At 39.5% G+C, this 26,462-nt stretch overlaps 1 protein-coding gene across 1 annotated transcript in view; it reads left to right on the top strand.

Annotated features, from left to right (window-relative positions):
- Positions 1-26,232, top strand: part of LOC115783409 (metabotropic glutamate receptor 4-like) — a 152,925-nt gene extending 126,693 nt beyond the window's left edge. Inside the window, exons 6-10 of the mRNA XM_030734217.1 lie at positions 7,052-7,252; positions 13,864-14,000; positions 16,547-17,482; positions 21,919-22,165; positions 26,183-26,232. Coding sequence (XP_030590077.1) covers positions 7,052-7,252; positions 13,864-14,000; positions 16,547-17,482; positions 21,919-22,165; positions 26,183-26,232 — 1,571 coding nt within the window. The remainder of the gene's footprint in view (positions 1-7,051; positions 7,253-13,863; positions 14,001-16,546; positions 17,483-21,918; positions 22,166-26,182) is intronic.
- Positions 26,233-26,462: the final 230 nt, after the last annotated feature.

Here is a 26,462-nt window from a genome sequence, read left to right as displayed (position 1 = left end):
CCGCATCACAGCAAAAGCAGCCCCGATTCGTCTGTCGATCTCCTGCTCCCTTCTCCCGTCACTTGTGAACAAGACCCCGAGATACTTGATCTCCTTCACTTGGGGGAAGAACTCGTTCCTGAGCTGGACAGGGCACTCCACCCTTTTCCGGCTGAGGAAAAAGAGATGAGACTCTGAGGCCACCAAGGAAGAAGCCTTCCGCCACCTGTCTACGCCTAGAAATTCTGTCCATAAAAATTATGAACAGAATCGATGACAAAGGGCAGCCCTGATGGAGTCCAACACCCACAGGAAACGAATCCGACTTATTACCAGCTATACGGACAAGCTCTCACTGCAGTTGTACAGAGACTGAATGGCCTGCAACAACGGGCCAGACACCCCATACTCCCGCAGGACCTCCCAAAGGATACCCCGAGGGACACAGTCGAATGCCTTCTCCAAGTCCACAAAGCATGTGTAGACTGGTTGAGCAAACTCCCACGCACACTCAAATATCCTTGAGAGGATAAAGAGCTGGTCCAGCATTTCGCGACCAGGACGAAAACCGCATTGTTCCTCCTGGATCCGAGGTTCAACTAACGGACGGACCCTCCTTTCCAGCACCCTGGCACAGACCTTACCGGGGAGGCGGAGGAGTGTGATCCCCCGAAAGTTGGAGCACACCAGCCCATTCTGCCAATCCAATGGCACTGCCCCAGATCTCCATGCGATGTTGCAGAGACGTGTCAACCAAGACAGCCCTACAACATCCAGAGCCTTCAGGAACTAAGGGCGAATCTCATCCACCCCAGGGGCCCTGCCACCAAGGAGTTGTTTAACTGCCTCAGTGACCTCACCCCAAGTGATGGTCACGTCATCTCCCTCGTCCTCAGACTCTGCTTCCACTACGTGCGACTATAGCCTCAGTTGAAGTCAGCAGCACCCCACTCGCACTATAAACCCTGTGAGTGGAGCACTGCTTTCCCCTCCTGAGTCGCCTGACGGTTTGCCAGAATCACTTCAATGCCGTTCGAAATTCTTTTTCCATAGTCTCACCGAACTCCTCCTACACCCGAGTTTTTGCTTCGGCCACTGCCCGAGCTGCATTCCGCTTGGCCTGCCAATACCTGTCAGCTGCCTCCAGAGTCCCACAGGCTAACCAAGCCCGATAGGACTCTTTCTTCAGCTTGATGGCTCCCTTTACCTCCGGTGACCACCATCTGGTTCGGGGGTTACCACCACGACAGGCACCAACCACCTTGCAGCCACAGCTCTGAGCAGCAGCCTCAACAATGGAGGTGCGGAACATGGTCCATTCGGACTCAATGTCCTCAGCCTCCCTCGGAATGCTGTCGAAGTTCTGCCGGAGGTGGGAGTTGAAGATCTCCCGGACTTTGGCTTCTGCCAGGTGTTCCCAGCACACCCTCACAATACGTTAGGTGCGCCAGGTCTGTCCAGCATCTTCCCCCGCCACCTGATCCAACTCACCACCAGGTGGTGATCAGTTGACAGCTCAGCTGTAGTCAAAACTGCAGATCTGATGATACGATTACAAAATCGATCATCGACCTGCGACCTAGGGTGTCCTGGTGCCATGTGCATTTATGGACATCCTTATGTTTGAACATGGTGTTTGTTATGGACAAACTGTGGTTTGCACAGAAGTCCAATAACGAAATACCATTCGGGTTCAGATCGTGCAGGCCGTTCCTCCCAGTCACGCCCCTCCAGGTCTCACTGTCATTGCCCACATGAGCGTTGAAGTCGCCCAGCAAGACTATGGAGTCACCGGATGGAGCACTCTCCAGCACCCCACCCCGCGACTCCAAAAAGGGTGGGTACTCTAAACTGTCATTCAGCGCATAAGTGCAAACAACAGTCAGGACCTGTTCCCTGGCCCGAAGGCGCAGGGAAACAACCCTCTTGTCCACCAGTGAAAATTCTGACAAGCAGGCAGCAAGCCGGGGGGATACAAGTATACCCACCTCAGCTCGCCGCCTCTCACCAAGGGCAACTCCAGACTGGAACAGAGTCCAGCCCCTCTCTAGGAGACTGGTTCCAGGGCCCAGGCCAAGCATTGAGGTGAGCCCAACTATATCTAGCTGGTATCTCTCAACCTCACGTACTAGCTCAGGCTCCTTCCTCACCAGAGAGGTGACATTCCATGTCCCAATAGCCAGTCTCGATAGTCGGGGATCGGTCTGCCAGGGCCTCCGCCCTCGGCCTCCGCCCTCGGCCACCGCCCGACACACACACTGCACCCGACCCCTATGACACCTCCTGCAGGTGGTGGGCCTACAAGAGGGCGGGCCCATGTAACCTCTTCGGGCTGTGCCCGGCTGGGCACCATGGGCTAATGCCCGGCCACCAGACGCTCTCCCTCGAGCTCCCTCCCCAGGCCTGGCTCCAGGGTGGGGCCCCGGTAACCCTATCCCGGGCAGGGTAAACTGTTCCCTTGTTGTTACAGACATAGGGGTATTATGAACCACTCTTTGTCTGGACCCTCACCCAGGACCAGTTTGCCATGGGAGACCCTACCAGGGGGACAAGCCCCCGGGCAACATAGCTCCTGGGATCACTGGGACACACAAACCCCTCCACCACGATAAGGTGGCGATTCATGGAGGAGTTAAATCCAGAATAGAATTTAATAGAATTTTAAAATCCAGAATAGAATTTAAAATTCTTCTTCTCATATACAAGGTCTTGAATAATCAGGCCCCATCTTATCTCAAAGACCTCATAGTACCATATCACCCCAATAGAGCATGTCACTCTGAGACTACAGGCTTACTTGTGGTTCCTAGGAAACTTAGGAATAGAATGGGAGGCAAGCCTTCTGCTTTCAGGCCCCTCTTCTGTGGAACCAGCTCCCAGTTTGGATTTGGGAGACAGACACTATCTCTATTTTAAAGATTAAGCTTAAAACTTTCCTTTTTGATCAAGTGTATCCCTTATTTATGCTGCTATAGACCTAGGCTGCTGGGGGTGGGGGGTGTACCCATGATCCACTGATTATTTCTTTTTCATTCACCTCTTTTTACTGTTTATACACCACTATGCATTTAATCATTAGTTATTATTAATCTTGGCTCTCTTCCACAGCATGTCTTTTGTCCTGTCTCTCAGCCCAAACTGGTTGTGGCAGATGGCTGCCCCTCCCTGAGCCTGGTTCTGCATGAGGTTTTTTCCTGTTAAAAGGGAGTTTTTCCTTTCCACTGTTGCCAAGCACTTGCTCATAGGGGGTCATTTTGATTGTATGGTTTTCTCTGTAATTATTGTATGGTCTTCACCTTGTATATAAATACACTGAAGTGACTTTAAAATTGAGATTTTAACACAACATATTTGTGGTGAAAAATTGTATTAGACTATTTATTATTCAGTACTTATTATTACTGTTAATGATAGTCAAAGCAATTTCTAATGCATGACTGGGGGAACTTTAAAAACTCAGAGGATTGTCACTACTGGGGAGTAAGCAATAATCCAATTTGTCAACAAGATCCCTCCACCCATCCAAACAAGACAAACAAAAACTATTCAACTGTTTTAAGCTAGCACTTCTGATGGGCTTTAACTGTAATTGAAAAAAAAATGTCACAAATAATAATTCTGCTCCCCTAATGATAGTGAGTAGATAATTAAAATTATATATTTGTAATTATTAGCAAATGTCAGAACAAAAACAACTCTTCCATAATTATGAAACAGCTTGCAAATGCACACATTACCAAATCAAATTGATTATCACTCTTGCTAATTTTCCAAATTATGTGTTGTTTTCATTCGCCATCTTTGAAGTCTTTTTTAAGAAGAGATTAAATGACATTTTCTTCTTGCACTAAGCAGATATATTAAAAAAACTGAAGATGTAATTGTTGTAAAAATGCATTAATTAACCTTTCAAAACATAAAGAAATAGGGTGACAAACCATCTACTGAGCTAATGCAAACTGACTTCTACTACAGATTTTCTGTTTTCAGGTTGAATTGACCACAAAGGAGAATAAAAGTGTCAAATGTTATACATACTTTTAATAGTCACTTGTCCTTCCTGTCATATTTTCTGGAATTCTTTTGCAATACTCTCTAATTTGTATTCTTTTAAATGTTGAACATCTCTTAAAAGACATTTGTCCCATTCTGTGCAATTTAGGGCAATTACACTGAACACAATCCATGTTGTACTGAGACAGGTTATTGGCCAGTAGTTGAATGGGACCGGTCCCTTCTGGTGATCCTTGGAGATCAGGACAGTTCGGCCTTTGGTCAGCTATTCAGGGTGTGTCTTAGCCTTTAGCAGCTGGTTCATTTGTGCTTCCAGGTGCTCATGGAGTGCAGTTAGCTTCTTTAGCCAGTAGGTGTGACTCGTATCAGGGCCTGGTACTGCCCAACTCTTCATATGAGATGCTTACTTGGATATTGGTCACTGTGATGATTACTAGATCCTGTTCTGGGAGGTCGCTGTGGTTTGTTCTTAGATCTACTAGCCACTGATTGTTGTTGTGTGTTGCATCCTTCTCCCATACCTTTGAGGTTGCATGCTTCTCCCATACGCAAGAACACTTTGGCTGGTTCAGTGGAGAACATCTGGTTTATTCTCCTGGCTTCTATGTCTCTGGTATACCTCTTCAAGCTGTTGGCAGTCTTTGCTTGGCAGGATATAAGCCTCAGGTATACTTGTTGTATGTCTTAGGCACCCCTTTCTTCATCACATCTTTCTGCAGCTCTGATAGCCGGCTAACTTCCTTCTGTGTTGCCTTGATCTTAGCCTCTAGTCTTCTTTTCCGCTGAGGTTACTGCTCCATGTGTTCATCTTATGGTCATCACCAAAACCAGTTGACAAAGTAGGCATTGTCCGTAGTGCTACGTTCACATCTTCTGGTAGACTTTCATAAGGTACTTCACGTAGTCTTGGTAATCAGCCACGGAGAATCCAGGTTTCCAGCTTAGCCATGATCTTCTCTTTCAGGTCAGCTGCTCTGGCATACAACGTACCAGTGGTTCTTTGGGCTTGGTACCCAAACTGGGAGTGAGGGGAAGTTGATGATATGTCCCCCTTGACCTGACGTCCTGGCTCCACCTTGCCGTACCATTTGTGTTGTACCTTCTCAAGTTGCGATAGCCGTTGCTCCTTGCAGATGTTGGAACACTGAGCTGCTAGTTGTTTTGGTGTTAGTCTAGATGTAATCAAGACTCTATTGCTGAAGAGAAAGCATTCTGAAGTGTATCCAAAATTTGCTGTACAACATTTAGACAAGTCTGTGAAATACTGGGAGGATATAGTCTGGTCAGATGAGAACAAAATTGAACTCTTTGGATGCTGTATTACACACCATGTTTGTACATCACCCCAAAAACACCATACCAATGGTGAAGTTTGGAGGTGGGAACATCATGGTGTGGGGCTGTTTTTCGGCATACGGCACTGGCATGCTTCATATAATTGAAGGAATGATGAATGGGGAAAATGTACCAAGACATTCTTGATAAAAATCTGCTGCCATCTACCAGGATGATGAAGATGAAACAAGGGTGGACATTTCAGCAAGACAGTGATCGAAAACATGCAGCCAAGAAAACCCTCAGTTGGTTTTAGAGAAAGAAAATAAAGCTGCTATAATGGCCCAGCCAATCACCTGACCTGAATCCAACTGAAAATCTATGGAAGGAACTAAACCTGAGAGTTCATAGAAGGTGCCCACGGAACCTTCAGGAAGAGTGTTTGTGTGGAAGAATGGGCCAAAATCACACCTGAGCAATGCACGCAACTAGTTTCTCCATACAGGAGGCATCTTGAAGCTGTCATCACCAACAGAAGCTTGTGTACAAATTATTAAATACATTTCAGTACGTGTTCAATACTCTTTCTCTGTGTCATTTCTCATAATTTATGGATATCTATGGTTCCTTTGCATCAGTGGATGGAATGAGTTATTACCAGCATCTGGTGAGAATTTTATGTCAATAGCACCTTTAGAAATATGTTTACACACAATTTAAAATTGAGGACATGTTCAATATGTATTTCACCCGCTGTGTGTGTGTGTGTGTGTGTTTTATTTATTTAATTTTTTTTGCTTAACCTGTCTTGTAAGACATAATAAAAGGATTAGGCTCCTAATTGAAACCTTACTTAGTGATTAACACATATCCAAAGCATTGCAACAACGCAACAACCCTAGCTATGATTGATATACATCTGCTATACTGTAACTAATTGTGTTAAAACTGAAGAATGATTAGACGTGTCTGGCTGCATCTTCCTTTCTTCTCTGCCATGCTACCATACTCTGCAGTCATGATTAATAGATAATAATTAGCATTGTGGGGACAAATGCTAAGTAAACATATAGACAAGACTGAAACATATCCTGCCCTGTCAAGCAACCTTTCTACTCAAGTTTGTGCGGTGAACCTTTACTTAGTTTAAAAGATAAACTAACTTCAATTAGCATCTTTGCATGATGCCAGAAAGCACTGCAAAGTCTATCAAACGCAGTGCAGAAAAAGCAGGTTAGATTATACGAGTCTTGCTGAATATTCTTGAGTGGGTCTAATTGGTGATCGACAGGCCATTAAGTGAACATTTTGGCTTCTATGGAAGGAGATTCTGTGATTGATGTCTAGCAGAAATGTCATACAATTAAGGGTTAACATGCACAATTCAGTGCCAATCTCTTTGTAAATTAAATGTAGTGGAAAAAAGAGTGCTTCACAATTGAGCATTCTGGCTTTATTGAAAGGTTATCATTTGCTTGATTTAAACATCTAGCAATCTTTTTTTTTTTTTTATTATTTGTATTTTTCACTGATTGTCAAGCTGCTCTTTTGTTCTAAATATTATGCCTTTCATATCAAATATTCTAGTCATGACTGTCTTTCCCAACTGCTGCAACTCAGCCAGTAAAACACAGCATAGAAACCTAAGTGAAATGTATAAGTAAAAACAAGCAGTGAGCACAATCACTTTGGTAACTATGAATTAATTAAGTTAGTCCTAGGTGGGGATTTATTTTTATAAATCCTAATTTCAATCTTTTTAATGTTTTTTTTTTTTTTTCAGACCATGAGCGGATCGGGAAAGATTCATCCTATGAACAGGAGGGGAAGGTCCAATTTGTGATAGATGCAGTGTATGCCATGGCTCATGCTCTACATAATATGCACAAAGACCTCTGCCCTGGAAAAGTTGGCCTCTGCTCCAAGATGGACACTATCAATGGCACACTGCTTCTCAAATATATCCGCACTGTCAACTTTACAGGTGTGTATTCCATCCTCTGCTTAGATATGTTCAAAGCTATATTCATGTGATTCATAAAGCATAAGTTAATATCACGAAGTAGTTTTGGTGTTTGAAAACAAGGGACACAAGTGAGTTCTGGAAAGTACTTGTTGCTAAAGTATCATATGAAATGAAATATCTTTCTTTACACAAAAGCAATATTTGCTGTAAGGAAACATCAACACATCAACCAAACATCGAAATAGGACACAACCTAATGCTAATTTGCCATTCAGAGACATGTGAGGTGTTATCTAAAGCACCTTGTATGACATATTTTTGGGCTCTCCAACATGTTCATGCAGAGTCTTTGCAAGTATACTATACAGTGTTTTCCAATTATCAGGTTACTGAAAGTAAATTACTCCCAGCAAGTACTAAGGCTGAGATCCGTAGGAGGATTGACAATCACCAGCAGAACAGCATGTTTTATCATGGTTGATGATGTGCAGGAACTGTGCTTTGTGAGGTTTCCTGCCTTATCATGTCAGCTTTGAATTGCCCACACAGGAGATCTTCTGCTTAAAGTACACTGGCTGCTGAGTTAAAATTATATGTAAATGAGAGTGGGAAGCATGTTAATATACACCACGACAGAAACAGGCATCAGTAGTTTTCCAGTGGTTGTCCAATGTAAAGTGCCAGTGGCAAATGCAGTATGCATTCGTCCCAGGAGACAGAAACACATGAGTTAATTGTATTTAATGTAATTTAAATGTAAGTTTAAATTTAGTAATTTAATGTAGTTTAAAGCTGTTTGGCATTGGCAGAGAAGATTTGGCAAGTTTTCCAGGGATGGGAGCCACATACTCAACTCTGCTTTCCTTGGCATTTAATGCCAAGAAGCATGGTTACAACAAAGAATAATCTACCAAACACAAATTTCCTTAATTATTTTGCTAAGTTAATAAATTGTTATATTTTAGCATGTGAAGTGTACAGTAATAGGAGGCTGGAGTTCTCAAATTACTTTGTTCTGCTTTATTTGGTTATTGCAGACTAGAATATTCATTTCATCATTTTTTGCTCTCACTCATGTTGTTATTAGCTGACTGGCTCTCCCATGGATGTACCTCTTTTGTTGAGCTGTGATGGTATATGTTTTAAGGGCAATGGAGTTGGGTGTATGGGATTTTTTTTTAAAGGTCACAGAAAAACAGAAATACTGAGTACACTCTGAAAAGTGCATGTGCAGAAAGTTGCTTAAAATTTTGAGTGAAAACAATTACTGTTTTTTGAGGGTTCTTTTTTCAATTTCTGCCATGGCTAAAGGCATTTTAACTTTCTGCACATACATTTTTTACTGTGGAAGTTACATTTGACTATTTTATATATTTTTTTTAAAAAAGCCTTATTTTTCTAGACATTGGTATACAAATGTCAATGTAAATTTCATTAAGGTTTTTTTACCAACTCTGTAAGTTTAGCTTCCATTCAGTTCTTTGTAAAACTGTAATACTTCCTCTTAGAGAAAAGTGTTTGCTACCAGTTGACCCAAGACAAAGAAATGGCCTTTTCTGGTTTCAGCATGTACAAAATCTACCACATTTGCATAATTTCACAAAATCCTAATAGCATGATATTATGAAGTAGTACTGACCTTAGTATACAAAAGAGCTATATACATAAGCAGCACAGACATGAAGATAATCTAGTTTGCAAAGATTTAATAAACAATGTATGAACATTTGAGGTCTACCTCAGGTCAGTGTATGTAGTTATAACAGCTTGAGTTAATTATATGACAAGAGTAGAGGGCCATGCAATCAAGCAGAATGCACCATGAGTGGCCTGACACAGTCTCAAACCTGCTCCACCCTCACGGATAATTATATAGTAATGGAGACATTTATTTCTATGACAATTATAGAGTGGGATGTTTCAGTCAGGGAGAATCATTCCACAGCTAAGTATGTGACAAGAATAATATACAGGAAATTACACAAATAAAGGATGAAACAAAACACATCTTAACCACTTCTGCAGAATTCAGACTTCAGTTGTTAACATATCTGCCAAGAGCTTGGCCAGTATCTCCAGTGAATCCCACTCTTAAGTGTTTAAAGTGGGATGCTTTCGCACAAAAAAATCACACAAGAAATGGTTACGTTCAATTCACAGATTTCTAGCGGCTGTAGAAATTATACCAATGAGCTATACATTTAAACCACTTATAAAGTAAATAGCATTGCTATACCTTAACAATGATGCCTCAAGGGGTGAAAAATAAGGAAAGAGTCCATTTTTGAAGTAGGGAAAATGAGCAAGCGTAATGATCTGAACAGCACTGACCAAGGCCAGATTATAAAGGCTAGATGACTGGGTCTTAGCATTTCCATAACAACAGTTCTTGTAGGGTTTTTTCCAGTCTGGGAAGTATCAAGTTTGGTAAATACCTTTAAAAATAAGTCCAACTGGCTACAAGGTCAGGGACACCCAAGACTTAATATCCAATTGAAGTGCATTTTATTTTTGTCAGTTTGGTTTTTGTTGTAGTTTTAAATTGGAACATTATTGTGATCTTGAAATATTAAAATAAAATCATTTTATTTATCTATTTATTTATTTTCATTTCTCAATATATGCATCACTCGCGGTAGCCCGGCTTCCGCTAGTATTTGCGGCTCTCACTGTTTTGTTTTCCGTGGAAACCTGGTTCAAATGGCTCTTTCCGGATTACAGGTTGCCGACCCCTGCTCTAAGTGGTAGAGCATTCCAGCCTTTCCTTGTATTATTTGTGCCTTGATTCCTTGTGCATTACCCATCTCCTGATTTGCTGGATCCTTTTCATATCTTTTCATGCGTGTGTTTTTCTACCTGATCACTTCATTTGAGTCACAGCATAGGTATACACTGATGGCATTGGCAACTTTGAGCAAGATGATGCACTCTGCCACATTGCAAAAATTGTTCAGAAATTGTTTCAGGAACATGACAAAGAGTTCAAGGGGTTAACCTGGCCTCCAAATTCCCCAGAGAAGGGAATTAAATATGCAAGTCCTTGGTTTGTTTTCCATTTCCTACAAGCAACCACCATTTGCTTCCTTTGACAACATTTTCTTTCCTCAAACAAGTAAGGATTTTAAACATAAAAAGCCTTCCCTGCACTTAACACAAGTAGAATAAAGGAATAAAAATTAAAAATACAAAAATGCGATCTGCTCTGCACAGAATATTGGTGCTACACCACAGAACAATTTTTATAAAACTAAATCAATACTATAGCCACACACTGTAAATGCAGTTACTAACAGCATTTATAAAAGACCAGCAATCTGCTCCATCTGTAAAAGAGCTGACAAAATTATGTGATATATCAGAAATCCATCTGATAGTCCAGCAGTCAGATTGCTGATTTTTCATACAATTAATCAAGTGTTTTACCCCCATAAAAAGAATTTTTACAGACAGAAATTTAGTTTCCAATATGTCGTAAGCAACAAGCTGGAGCTCTTTTTTTTTTGTCTGCAAATCTGAACCCAAGAATTATTGTCAGGGACAGTAAAGATCAACTTAACACTTATGTTTGCAGCTATTAGTTTTCATCCCTAATGGATACTGAAAGGAAACACTGCCACACTCAGCAAAGCCTTCTATGTTAAAAGTGTTTCTGAGTGTGCTTATTACTGTGTAAGGGGGTCAATCCATACTTATGCAAAATCAAACAAAAGGAATAGGGAAAGAAATTGTTTGGATTTCTATCCAAAAGTCACCTTTGGTTAGTTCTACAGTATAGATCAATCCTCATAGCACTGTAAAGTTTTAATCAGCAATGCTCTATGCCTCTGTTGTAAAAAAATATTAGACTTCTTCAATTCTCTATGCATTACTTTATTCATGGTGTTATGTTACTGGAAGGTTTGTCAGCACTGAAAATCAATGCTTCACATTACCGGAATCCTGCCTAGCTTGCTTTGCTTTTAAGAGTCTTTCAGTTTACAGAATTGGAGACTAAAAGGTCTAAACAATGTCGTGTCCATATGATCCCAGTGTATTATGGGAATTTTCTATAGGTATACATGCTGACACCCCAATCATTACAGATATATTACATGATACATGATACTTTTTGATGCATCATATTAAGATTGTTATCTATGTGACACTGAAGGAAATTGATATTGGTTAGATTCAAGAAAAAACAGTTCTAGTAGTAATTAAGTAGTAATTCTACTTAATATTATTTTTCCCCAGACACTTTGCTTTACAAAGTAAACCTTGCAAGACATAAGACTGTTCTGTTCTGCCTGTTTTCATAAGACCAGTAAGCAAAAATTAAGGTAGATATACAGTATGTTATATGTTATAAATATGCTATTTGTTACCTCTGCCAAGCAGGTTTGGTTGGTGCTAGCAGAATTTCTCAAAAGTCTGTGAATTTTTGGGAGGATTCTTTACCATTGGGAGATAAAGCATATCTTCACAGCTACATTTCAAATTAAAATAATAAAAACTGGGAGATATTGATGTGATACATTCAAGGAAATATTACAAATAGCATATCACTCTGGATTCGGGGTTGAAGTTCATGCATGGTGTGAAGGGAAGTTTAGATTTCATGGACATATGCTCAGACTGCTCTTTTTATTTTTTTCTCTCTGGAGAAAAAAATCCATATGCTCTCTCGTGGAACATATGGATTGGAAGAACCAGCTGAATTGTGATGTAGATCTGGATCGCATTCTTGTCCAAATTAAGCATTGGCATTTAGAGGGATCACAAATTTAAATGTGCAGTCTATGTACCGGATCTTAAGCAATAAACCAAACTGTGATGGTCTGATATTATTTGAAAGACTATACTTTCCTGGCCCAAGTGTCATAAAAGAGAATAAAAGCTGAAGAGTAGGTACTGAAAAGTTTATCAACAACACCATGGGTCCCTAAATCTGGGAAATTGATTAGTTAATAACAATGGAAGGGTAGTCTGAGCACTGCAGTGTGAGTTCTTGCAGGACAGGAAGACATGCAATAGGGAAGCAGTACTGTACTTATATTTTTTGTTATATGATTTAAAAAATATTAAGTGAAAAACAAAGTAGTTAAGATGGCAACAATGGTGCTGAATATCTGAATCCTGAAATTGAAAAACTGCATAACTACACAAAGGATACCTGAATAATCATTTCAGCTAACCTCGAATTTAAGTAATACAAAAAAAAAGAACTTTCCCAGGTGTGAGTAATTGTTAATTATGTTCACATATGAATGTATTATCCATCTGATTTTCATGTTATTAATAACACAGTGCTTAAACACTGCCCTGCATACACTTGCTCTTTATGTACTGACTCAGTCTTTAGTTTCCTCAAAATTTAGACCTCACTATTTAAAAAAAACAAAGTGTTAATATTTGCTGGGTTTGAGTTTTTTTTTTTTTTTTTTTTGTAAGTTAAGATGTGAAACTAATTGATTAAGGCAATCAAATTAGTGGAAATACACATCCTACTCAGATTCCTTCTATTGCTGAGGTGAGCACGGAAATCTTCATAATTGCAATTACTGCCTGCTGTTGTCTTAGACATGCCCTCTGGATAATACACCAGGATGATACTAATGCAATTACATTCTCTCTGACAAACACAAATCTGCAGTGGTAGAGAAAGTTCATCTGGTCTCAAAGCCTTACTCACAGGCTTCCAACTCTGGTTCATAGGTTCAAACAATCAACAATCAATACTGTGACCTATTAAAAAGAACAAAACACTCAAGTACACAGTTCCTTTTTTGCTTATGACAGAGGATAGTACAGTGAATACTTGTAGAACATGATAAACTCTCTCCGGTGCTAGAAAACACAGTCAATTGTATACACAATTTGTATGTATTGTACATACATTGTCAATTTTTCTGGTGCAGAAATTGCAGTCTTATCCTGTTGATGCTTCTCTAAAATGTACTGTACATAAGATCCAAAATCTAAATCCAAAATACACTTAAAAGTTAATTAGGGCCATTTTTGTACTTTCCACTCATCATTTCAAGCTCTTAAAGAATTGCTGACTATTATTAGATTTAATCAAAAGCGAAAACGCAAATATAGTATTTGAAATAAATGAACTGAGATGCTATTAATGTTTCATTCCTCAGAGAAGCTTTGTGGTGGGCTCCTTCACTAATTCTGTAAATCTTCTACCCCTTAAAACAACATTTTATAACAAGTTATGAAGCTCAAGAGAGGATTGTAGGTTGGCTTGGAAAGAGAAGCAGAGACACAAGAGAGACCTCAAAGTGGTAATCAAAATCAGTGCTGTCGTTCATTAGCACTCTGAGAGGGACCTAGTGGATAACAGGCAATGGGGCAATAAGCAGAATGAAAGAGTGTGAAATGATATGGGAACATGAACAGACAGCAGCCCTGGACATTCTCAAAGGACCAGGACAACATGCCTGTCAACATCTATTTTGCTGCCATCATTAACACTATAGCAGCACAAACTTGAAGTTCCCTTGCAGCCTAATTTAATTTCAGGGCATGAAAACAAAACCTTGAATTTTTTTGGCAATGATCAACACTGGGTTTCAGTTTTAACAAAATCTTCTTTAAGACAAAATAACAAGAGAACTTTTTTTTCTCTTTACCTTCTTTAGGAATTGCTGGCACCCCTGTGGTCTTCAATGAGAATGGCGATGCTCCTGGTCGTTATGAAATCTACCAATACCAGATAACAAAAAACATCCCAGAATACAAAATCATTGGCCACTGGACAGACCAGCTACACTTAGACGTATGTATATTTTGACTGTTAGATAAAAAATGTCTGAAATATTCTTACAGTGAACACTTTAGGTTCCAGTCACACAGGCCTAGACAGTGGTCAGTGACCTCCAGTAACCACCAGTCACTACGTATTCCCTGACTGGTTGTGAGTGGTTGCTGGAAGTTGCTAGGTGAAATTGGTTGCAAGGCTGTATGCAGCGCTGTGCCGAAAACCTTCTTATCATTGCTTTGGTTGCTAGAAGACTGCCATGGTGATCTGCAGTTTGCGTGGAGGATATCAATTTGTCTGCAAAAACCTGCAAACTACTTGCGTAAATGGTACTGAAACTATGGAGAGTGTAATGCATATCAGACCATTTGCCTTCAAACTAAAAGTTCCACCTTTTGAGATGTATTGCTTTAAGCACGTTCAAAGTAAAAGGTGCAAATTTTACTCTGAAGGCACTGAAAACAATATGTTTAAAGTAAAAGGTACAACTTTTACTTTGAAGATGAAGCAAAAGGCACAGCTTTTACTTCAAAGATGAATGTTCTCCATTTATGCTGAATACATCTTGCTTATATGGGGCTTTGTAGGGAAACATTTAACAGAATAATCACTCAACTCATCCTTTTCCTGCTTGATTTAGAATTTAAAAAAAAATAGAGATGCTTTAGGTCAACAGAGAGCATTGTGCAGAATGGCCACATTTACTCTCACAATTAAGAGGATGCCAGCAGCTCTGTAATGAATTAAACAACATTTTTGCATTAACCTTATTTTGACAGTAATACCAATGACTGTCATTATTTAAACAGTAACAGCAATTTCCTCTTTAACATATACAAGTACCAGTCAAAAGTTTGGACAAGTGAGTGTGTCCAAACTTTTGACTGGTACTGTACACTGCTCAAAAAAACTAAAGGAACATTTTTTAATCAGAGTATGGCATCAAGTCAGTTAAACTGGAGGCATTTGGAGGGATGCACAGTCTTCTACAAGCTAGGCAACGACACCCTGACTGCCGTTAGATACTGGGATGAAATCTTTGGATCCATTGTCAGACCCTATGCTGGTGCACTGGGTCCTGGGTTTCTGCTGGTGCACAACAATGTGATAAGAGTATGCAGGCAATTCCTGGAGTATCAAGGAATTGATACCACTGACTGGCCCCCATGCTCACCTGACCCAAATCCAATAAAACACCTCTGGGACATTATGTTTGGGTCCATCCGATGCCTCCAGATTGCACCTCAGACTGTCCAGGAGCTTAGTTATGCCCTGAACTAGATCTGAGAGGAGATTCCCCCAGGACACCACCCGTCATCTCATTAAGAGCATGGCCTGACGTTATCAGGCATGCATGCAAGCACATGGGGGGCATACAAACTACAGAATACCGTTTTTAGTTGCTGCAATGAAATTTTTTGGTGAAATGGACGAGCCTGCTGCATCAGTTTTTCACTTTGATTTTTGGGGTGTCTTTGAATTCAGCCCTCCGTAGGTTGATAATTATCATTTCCATCAAACAATGTGGTATCCTTTCATTCCTAATACATTATCCAGTCCATGTCAGTATAGATATCCACTATGATTTTCCCTATTGATATCTGATGTGTTTTCAAAATGTTCCTTTAAATTTTTGAGTTTTGTACATAGTGCACAGAATCTGCAGGGTTGCATATGTTATTTATCAAAGCTACTTTATTTTAAATGCCAAACCCTCTGAGGTAAAATATGTATTCGTCGTGTATTGTTATGAATGATTCATGAGCCTCTATGCGTTCTTATTTTGTTTACATGCACACAGTAGGTATGATTTTGGATTATTGTAGACATCAAGAACCTGAGTTACACAAATCACCAGCTTGCCAACATCACCAGCTGAGACCTCTAAGAAAAATATGGAATATCATATTTTTTGAAACACAAAATCAATCATTTAACCATTTGGGAGTTTGAATTAAACTTTCCTATCCATTCCCACGCCCATTTCAGTTAATAAATCCTCTTAATTAAACCACGTTAATACATAAATAAATGAATAAATAAGTAATAGTATCAATGCAACAGCAAAGCGAATGATAATACTGCTCTGCACTGTTGAAACTGCAGTACCAAGCAGCTCAGCCCTATTTACTTGTCTTTCCTCAACGTAAGTACAACATTACCTGAAAGTTATTAAGCAGTAAAATAATTTCCTGTTGTTTTCATTCACAATTTGTTTATTCTATGATGCACTTCTGTGTGTGTGTCATCATATATCATGCACCATACATCACATTCTTATATAATATAATGACCCCTTCAAAGTATTTCCAACTGTACTATGATAAATAACTGCATAGTATGGGGAGATACAGTATATTATGTCTACATAAAAATGCACTGTGAGTCTGTGTCTCCAGGGTACTGAGCTATAGGTCAACAACATTTTGGAAAAGCCAAGTATACACTCACTGACACAGGAAAATAATTTTAAAAAATTTAGAAACGAAGAAAAAATGCTGAAAAAACAGTCTGTATAGTCAGTTATAGATTACAGCTCTTTTTTCTTTTACTTTTCCCTCTAGACTAACGAGATGCAGTGGCCTGGTGGAACACAAGAAGTCCCTTCCTCTATATGCAGTCAACCCTGTCGTCCCGGGCAGCGCAAGAAGACAGTGAAAGGAATTCCATGTTGTTGGCACTGCGAGAATTGTGATGGTTACCAGTATCAGGCAGACACTCACACCTGCAAGATGTGCCGCTTTGATTTGCGTCCCAATGAGAACCACACTGGCTGCGTTCCCATTCCCATTATCAAGCTAGAGTGGAGCTCCCCATGGGCCGTGATTCCAGTCCTCATTGCCGTCTTGGGGATTATGGCCACTTTGTTAGTGGTTGTAACCTTCGTGCGCTACAATGATACACCAATTGTTAAGGCATCTGGTCGAGAACTTAGCTATGTGTTGCTGACAGGTATCTTTCTGTGCTATGCTACGACATTCCTTATGATCTCTGCTCCTGATGTGGTTGTATGCTCATTGCGGAGGATTTTCCTTGGTCTGGGTATGAGTATAAGCTATGCAGCACTGCTTACCAAGACGAATAGGATCTACAGGATTTTTGAGCAGGGCAAGATGTCGGTCAGTGCCCCTCGATTCATCTCCCCGGCCTCTCAGTTAGTTATCACATTTAGTCTGATATCAGTGCAGCTCCTTGGAGTGTGCATTTGGTTTGGTGTTGACCCATCACAAGCCATCATAGACTATGAGGACCAGCGCACAGCAAATCCTGACATGGCCCGTGGTGTGTTGAAATGTGATATATCAGACCTGTCTCTCATCTGTCTGCTGGGTTATAGCATGCTGCTGATGGTCACCTGCACAGTTTATGCCATCAAGACTAGAGGGGTTCCAGAGACATTCAACGAGGCAAAGCCCATCGGCTTCACAATGTACACCACCTGCATTGTGTGGCTTGCCTTTATCCCCATCTTCTTTGGGACCTCACAATCAGCAGAAAAGGTGAGCATCCCATTTAAAATTTGTTAAAAGTAAGGTCACAAATCAAATGCATCCCAGCTGTATAGTTGTTTTAGAACTGTATGATGCCAATGCCGTCTCTAGGCTTTCACAACTGTTCTTTATTTATTTACAAAGACTACAATAGCTTCATGTCTAGTGAGCTCACTTGTGCATGTTCAGATGTCAGTTTTCCAGTTGTAGTTCTTTTATATTTCCTGTGCTACTTATTATGAAGAAAATGGCCACTCAAATTGTTTGTTGTATACCATCAACTTCTTGTGTCTGTGTATGTGGTGCTATTCATCATGAGCTGATGGGCTTTGTGCGCCACTGTGGGATTACAAGCCTTTTAAAGTCAGCTTGTGAGGATAATTCATTCACCTCAAATTTGCTTGGATATGTTTTCTTTAATTGTGTTTCTGTGGGTTTGATTCAGCTTCACTTGGTGCGTATACTGAGTAGTCAATCACTGCACATTCATGCACACAGAAATAGCGAACGCATGTGTGTGAAGTAGCATAAAATTACTGTCGTTGTTGATGTTTCTTGTCAGTTGAAAGTGAATCACAAATTAGCTCTTAAAAGTGCTAATTTTGAGGTTGTGCACCACAGATGTACATCTAAAAAGCAGAGAGTGGAAAAGCCAAGCCACCAATTGCAACAGAAGCTTCAATATGGGAATAGTATAGCAATAACAGCAGCCTTTGGATTCTTAATATCCTGAAAGAGTGTCTGTTAAAAACAAAGTACCAATATTCTGATAGTAACATCTGGAGTTTATTGGACAACAGGCTCCTCAGTCTGACAGAAAATATGGCTGTAATAAACAATGGATATAATTTTTTTGTAAACATGTTTGCTGCCATTTGCCATGGTAATTCATGAATGTGAACAGAGCCATTCATGAGGCAGCCAAGGTGAAAATAATTTCTGGCCTTCACTCGTATGCCCACCAGTGAAGAGCAGGTGGATAAACTGATAGGGGAAATCATTCACTGTATTACAGGGTTTTCATTTAATTGAACTGGCACATACACAAATCAAAGACTTGTTTTAAGGCTGAAGGTCATATTGATTTACACCACAAGCTAAATCTTTAGACAGCCTAATGGTAAAACAACATCACAAACTATAGGGACTGAATTAGGTCCTTCACATTTTGTTATATTCTGCAGTTTTTTTGAGAAGCAATTCACTGTTACTTTGTGAGATGCAGTGTGTTCTATTTATTCACAGAATGTTGTTATAATTTTAGACCATTAAACATAATGTCAATATGCATAAATAATATTTGTTTAATCTAAATTTTTAACTGATGTTATAAGACTTGGTTAAAAGCATTATCCACTGTAGCTTCAGCCTATAAGTTTGAACTATTTATATTATGTAACAGGAAAATATGAGGAATAATGCTGCTCTTAATTTCATCTGATAATAGATTTGACAATTTTTCACAGCTGACATGTTGACTTGTCACAGTTGAGATGTGTTACTGATCGCTGCATTGGACTTAGGTATGCTTCCACTGGAACTGCTTTTGTGAATCTGGTTCACTGTCATGGTTTACTAAGACATTTCACTGAACTGAGCCATCTTTATTGCACATATGTTACACAAAATTAAGTCAAAATGTCTGCCATTAGCCAAGTTTGTTCCCTTATTGTGCATTTTCCCTATTCATAAGAGCAGAGGCTTCCCATCCAGCTTTGTCTGGGTGTAGCTGCTACTACTGGCAGACAATGGACCCCTCAAAGCTGTCACAAAGCTGTCATAAAAGAACAAGTATTGGATAGGCCATATTAAAATGCTAAATTTGATATATTCACAGTCAAAGCCTGAAGTCTTAAACACAAAAGCTGGTGGAAAATGTTTTTTAGACAAAAATCACCGTACACTAACTTGAGTTGCAATATTTAAACTGCTGTGTGGCATGCAGTCAAATAGTTTGGAGCCGACTCAGAGAAAATGTTTACTAAACATCAACAATAAATAAGTTAGACCCAGTCTGTATTAGGTTGGTTGAGTCTTCAGTTGTGAAAACCCAGAGATGTTTCCAGTCACACAGTTTCTTACATTTATACCAGGTGGTGCAACAACAATAATTCAGTGGATTTCGTGGGTGTGCTGGGGGGAGGGGCAAAATGTTTGAATACTATGCAAGGGCTTGGCAACACTGTGGGAGTATGTTCTAGTGTTCATGTTCATATGGGTCACATACTCTGAACAAGGAATCCATTAAAAAAAAAAAAAAAAAAAAAGGAGCAATCTGGCTTCAAAGAAAGTCCACAATAATTTCTGTCTCTGGTTCTGTTCTTTCACTGTGCCAATAGTGAAGATTGGTAATCATTTCAGCACGTCAAGGAAAATTTATGTCATGAAGGCTGATGGAAGTGGACAAGGGTCTTGGCTCCTCTCACAGAGTAACTCCACTCTGTACTCCAGAGGGCTGGCAATATTGTTCCAAACTCACCCTGGGCCATGTGTAATCTTCTCAGGAGATTACAACACTCCCCCTCTATCACCAAGAAATGCTTGTGTGCTGTTTGCTGTACAGTGGAACATGGGGCTCTATCACTTCCATCTCCCACTGACATCTTTTTTTCTCTAAAATGACATGGCTTTCGGCAGCTTAATTTCAACAAGGCTTCTTTAGATTTTGGTTTTTGTTTTACATCAACATGCCATGGAATGTCATGACAAGATTTTATGTTTGCCTTTCAACTTGAACTAACATTATTATATCTGTAGCATGCAAACTAAGCACTTACTGATGCTACACAAAACAAAATGTATCTTACAGTGTAATTTTTGCCACCTAATACTGACGTCTAGTTGTGCTGATGGTCATGGTACTACAAAGTAACATTCTGTAATAAGTTGAGAGCATAAGTCATAAATCATATTATATATGTACACATCATAAGCTGAGAGCAGAAGAACTGGGCAAGAGAAAGGGTCTTTTATATAGCCCTGATGACTACACAACAGTGTAGTGTTCAGGGTGTAACAACCACTTTTTAGGACAGCAACCATATGACTTGAGGTGTATGGAAATGAAAAAAAGTGCAGGGGCAGTCCAGAGTTTCCAGAGCTCCAATTTTCATTTGGTGAAAACCATGCAGAGAGAATGAAATTAACAAATACACCAAGCAAAGAGAACACAGCATAGAGGTGACTGTAGCCCACAAAAAAAACCCCACCACATCAGCATGGCCGTAGCACCAAAAATATTTACAATATATTTATAAAATATATCAAAATCATCTAATGTAACTACAGAATAAATAATATAAGCATCACAACAAAAACTACGTATAATACAATCTTTAAAAATACTGAAAACAAGTCTTATCCATTCAGGCCCCACATCACAACTTACAAAACGTATTTGCTGCAAATGTCTTGGTGCCCGATACCACAGGACGGTTTCAGGGGTCTTGTGGACTGTGTGCCTCAATGGTTCAGAGTTGTTTTGGCAGCATGAGAGGGATCTAGAGGATATAAGGTCAGGCGTTTTAATGTTATGGCTGATTGGAGTATGTCACAACTGTATGTTGGGGAACATCATCTATAACTGTTGACAAGAGACCTTTTGGCTATTCCCATGTCAAACAGCTCAGTCATTTGTGATGTCTGTAAATGTAATGCCAAACAAAACCTCAGGCAAATCTCTTTGAAGGATGTTTCTCAGCTGCGTTTCCACTGTACACTTGCTGTCTCCTGTTTAGCAACTTTAGAGAGGCAAAGTAAGCTGTTTTTCTGTTTCTTTCGTCGGTTCGTGACGTTAAAATTTAAATCAAGGAAACCGTATTTTCATATTTTATCACCGGTTTTGCACCTTGAACAGATATGTGAAGCATTTCATAAAGATGAATCAATGTCACATATTATCTACCTGCCAGCCTCTGCCCTGACTCATCACATTCTCTACACTAAGAAATCAGAAAAATCACTTGTAGGCTGTTTTATTATGCTGTAGGATGTTTCTTTCCACTCCCCAGTTGTTGCCTGTAGCTATGTACTGTATCTGCTACCCAGCTGTGAGTAGCAGCTGTCACTGGCTTCAGAAAACACACAATCTGTATGCTGCTGTCTAAAACCTCAGGGTAAAAACATTTATGCATCGGGGGGAGCTTTTCTTTTATATGTATATCATAAAACAAATAAACACTGCAATGATGAGGGAACTCTGCAGTCACGAGTTTGCGTAAAGGTTTTGCTATATAAGATGTGATACATAAAAATATCCTCCACTAAACTTCCTTTTGGATGAAGGACAAGCACTTCGCTCTGTAGCTCAAACTATGCAGGTTCTGAGAAACACAATCATCATTATTATATGCTCTGTTTAATTTGAGATTGGAACTTTTCTTTCCATGACACAGTACTGCCAAACAAATTATTATTTTGTCTTTATTGTCTCTTTAATATTACAGATGTATATCCAGACTACAACCCTGACCATCTCTATAAGCCTCAGTGCATCGGTCTCTCTGGGAATGCTCTACATGCCTAAGGTCTACGTGGTTCTTTTCCATCCAGAGCAGAACGTACCCAAGCGCAAACGTAGCCTAAAGGCTGTGGTCACTGCAGCCACCATGTCCAACAAGTTCAACCCTAAGGGTGGCCTGAGGCCCAACGGAGAGGCCAAATCTGAACTTTGTGAAAGTCTTGAAACACAAGGTTGGTATCGCATCTGATAAAAATCTGTCTGTAATAAAGTGCAATAAAATGAACGACAGACCAACCAGGAGCAGTCGATGCGCTCTGTATGTAGGTGTCACAGTTACCGAGAAAACGTTAAATTGGGGCCATAAAGTTTGTTCGAAAAAAAAAATTTTGAAACTGAAAAATTATTTTGAACCAGAAAAAAAAAAATTAAACAGGAAAAAAAAAGTTTTGCAACTGAAAAAAGAAAATAGTTTGAAAATGAAAAAAAGTTTTACAACTAAAAAAAAAAAAAGATGTGAAACTAAAAAGAAAATTTTCAAAACTACATTTCAGGTTCAAGGTTTTTTTTTGCACTTTCAGATTTTTTTATCACAGTTTCAAATTTTCGAGTTCAAATCGTGACTGACAGCTCAAAGCAGCGGCTGAACAACATAGTCCCAGGTGTTGCATTCAGGGACCGTGGGAATTGGAAATGTCTTTAACGCATCATCGATATTCTATATGCATGTGATTGGTTTTGAAAGATAACATGCTTCACCGATACAAGCAGCTTATATGAATACATGACTCCCTGAATGCAACAGCTGGGACTATGTTGTTCAGCCACTGTGTTGAGCTGTCAGTCATGATTCCACACCCTCGTCATCTGAGGCTCCGCCCCCCACGCCAAAACAGGGCCAAAAGTTTGAACTCGGAAAAAAAAAATTTGAAACTGAAAAAAAAAATCTGAAAGTGCAAAAAAAAAAAACCTTGAACCTGAAATGTAGTTTTGAATTTTTATTTTTTTTAGTTTCACATCTTTTTTTTTCAGTTGCAAAACTTTTATTCATTTTCAAACTATTTTTTTTTCAGTTGCAAAACTTTTTTTTCCTGTTTAAATTTTTTTTTTTCAGGTTCAAAATAATTTTTCAGTTTCAAAATTTTTTTTTTCTAATAAACTTTATTGCCCCAATTTAGCTCCATAAAACGTGTCTGTTTGAAAATAATGAACTCCTTTTAGGTGAACATATTTTTTTTTCTTCACCAGCTCTGGGAGATTAGCAAATAAGTTATGTGAGCAAATAAGAAATTATGATGCAATTATAATGTTGGCTAAAGCAGAGTTATGCTATAGCTTCTTTTTGAATATGAGCCATTGCAGCTGACAAACAATACAAGGGAAATAATTAGAAGTGATAGGAGTATTAGCTTCTAGCTAGCACTGAAGTGGAGTAGGAGTTGAGTGTTCCCAACCTCCCAATATTCAAGGAATAAACTGGTTGGTAGAAGGCTAATGTTTACAGTTTCATTCTCTTTTTACATTTACTAAGGACCGATGAGCTTGTCCCACATATACAATGTGAAAATACATAGGATATTTTTAGATATTAAATAGGCTGGAAGTTGATTTGCTATTTTTTAAGGATTATTTCTGCATGGAACAGCAAAATAGTTTCTCACTTTTCATTTTTCACTAACTCTCACCAAACTGGATTTGTCAGTCAGAAGGTGTGACAGGGTGCCCACACTATTCTGATTTTGAAAGGGATGAAAACAAGGGTAGCTCAGTGTTGGGGAAGAGGATATTTCAATCACCAAGATAAATGGTATGAATACGCAGTGCCTGTGTGGGGGCAGGCATAAATTCACTCAAGAAACCCCACATGTTCTGATTAAGGTCCTGATTTTTCACTCTGACAAGCTGAAAAGGATCAAATGATGTTTAAAAAAAAAAACACTTACTTTTATGCTTTTTTCCTACTTTAAAATGGAATTGTTATATCTTATCCAATTATAGAGCCAATTTATAGATGCTGAGTCTTACCCTCCAGTTTGAACTGTGACTCTAACAACTGCTCTTTGTGCTTATGTGTCAGATTGTGTTGAGGCAGGGGAGCCTTGTGAGGGACTTTAGACTCTCAGGTAACCTGATTAGACAATAACATTTTTTTTCCCTGTTAATTTCTGCTAATGTTCACCACAACACCTATGCCTGCCTATACAATGCAGAAAGCATCCCTGCTACAAGCATTAATCACACACTCACAAATCCACCCTGGACCAAGGGATATTAACTTGAATAAACAATATTGGTGTGTGGTGCTGTAAAATGGCCAATCAGCATGGTAAAGCATGTTAATGTGAGAAGATGACACCCCTCTGCCTGAGAGGAGACAAGCGATAGCCATGTGTCCCCTGTAATTTGTTTCCCTGTTGACAAAAGAAGGAATTTGTGGTAATGGGACAACAACAACAATAAGAGTGAACAGGAAAAGACAGATGGGTCTGCCAGCTCCAATTCTTTCTGGACCATCTATTCTTTATCTTGGCCTCACAGCACATAAATATTCAAATAAGGTTCATTTATCAATGCTTTTCTTGGAAGATATGCTTTGGATGAAATGGCAAGAATACCGCCCCTGTGCACACACCCAGTATGGCCCTGGCAAATATACCAGAAGAATTTACCATTGCACATCTATCCTCTGCAGCACTTGTTGCCCCTACTCTGGCTTTCAGCTGTCTTCTGATTGAATATGTCAGAAGGGATGAATCCAATCAACCAAGGCTGCTGTGGGCAGATTGGCAGATTGGTAGTGTGATTACCACCACCGAGCATGCTCACTGAGTACAGTTTCACTTAAAAAAAAAAAATTACACATACGGTGACACTTGCACACAGGCATATGTGTGCAGACAAGCACGAGTGCACACATACACATAGGTACCATATGTATGACAATCACATTTGGCCAGTGGTCTGGGCTTGTTATGGTCACTGTGGTCTGCCCTCTGGTCATCTGTCATACGTGTTTTATTCACTGCTCATAAATTTCTATGTTGAAGAATAATTAGAACCTTCATCAAACTTTGATGGCAAAAGTTATCGGGCCAGGACAGATCACATATTGCCTTAATTGTATTTTACACCTAGCACACTACAATCAGAATGGCAATACACTGACTGCTGCATGCTTTGCTTGATGCACACAGAAATCACAGGTCTTTGCATGTGGTGAAATACTCGCATTTGAATGGTTATTACCACATTTTATGCTATTGTTGTGATCTGCCTAGTAGTTTGCATTTTGGATTTAATTTCATTGTATAATGTAAAAAGAAAATGTATAATATAAAAAAATAGAGTTTTCCCTGATCTTAGGCTGCTGTAGAAGCAGGTACAGATGCTGATATGAGTACAAAAGCCCAGTGATTCTGAATACACAGGCATTGCTGTCAAACCTTATGATGCTGCTATTTTCGTAAAATGTCTGCAGTGTTACCATACAGACCAGTCTCACGGCAAAACAGGAAGCAGATATGAAAATGTCATGCATTTGTATGTATACAAGGGGAGGAATTATCATGTTTTTTATTCACAGTCTGCATGATTTTTGGGAGTTAATGTATTTAAATTGGAAGATTATTCTGTGCCTGCATCACTGATGTTTTTGTGATTCCTGAAAGGGGCCCATGCCAAACTGGCAACAAAACTTTGGAAAAAGGTGGCTACCTTCACCTTTTAACCTAAACTACGACCTCTTTTCCAACCCTAAAAATGCAGTTTTGCTGCCAAGACCAAGACACATATTTGTGGTGCTGAACCCAAACAAAACAGTAAATGACATCAAAACTGAACGATGAAAGAGTGATACGAAACACCAGTGCAAAAGTAATACCACAGAAAAACTTCCTCTTTTATCACGTTTTTATGATATAGTAATATACATAGTACATGCAGATTTTATTAAATGGGGTGTGATTTCAGATTTTGTTGAATTTTTATTAAAAGTTTATTTCACACATCTCCCTAACATTTTATTTTGAATTGTAGACATGATAATGTGAGATATTCCTGAAAAGACAATTTAACACTGGCATCCAGCTATTATAATTAGTTCCACCTGTGCTTATGCAATTGAGTCCTCCATTAATTGAACTTCACATCATTCTGAATTCCAACAATCTGGTTTCTGTTCCATGCCTATTTGAATCTCACCTGTTGCATTTTTAACCCTTTCCTTCTTTCTTCTATCCCATTACTTACAGTGTTGGCCTCAAAGCAGACATACATAAGCTACAGTAACCATGCCATCTAAGACAGAGATGAGCCATGGAAGAGGAGCAAGAGGCCTGCCTGAGGAGAAATCACCTGATTCTGGGGGGATAGGGATATACTGAGAACTTTCAAGCTGCTACATCAGAGAGGACTGGGGTGGAAAGATGGGTATTTGTCACTCCAAAGGATGCCATTTTTTTTTTTTTAAAGGGAATCATGTCAAGGCTTGGATACAAAATTTGTGATAAATTAGTAGTTTGCAGGAGGGAG

Source organism: Archocentrus centrarchus, chromosome 7, assembly GCF_007364275.1.
Source record: "Archocentrus centrarchus isolate MPI-CPG fArcCen1 chromosome 7, fArcCen1, whole genome shotgun sequence".
NCBI lineage: Eukaryota > Metazoa > Chordata > Actinopteri > Cichliformes > Cichlidae > Archocentrus > Archocentrus centrarchus.
Note: the sequence above shows the minus strand (reverse complement) of the source record. Positions and strands in the feature narration are given on the sequence as shown.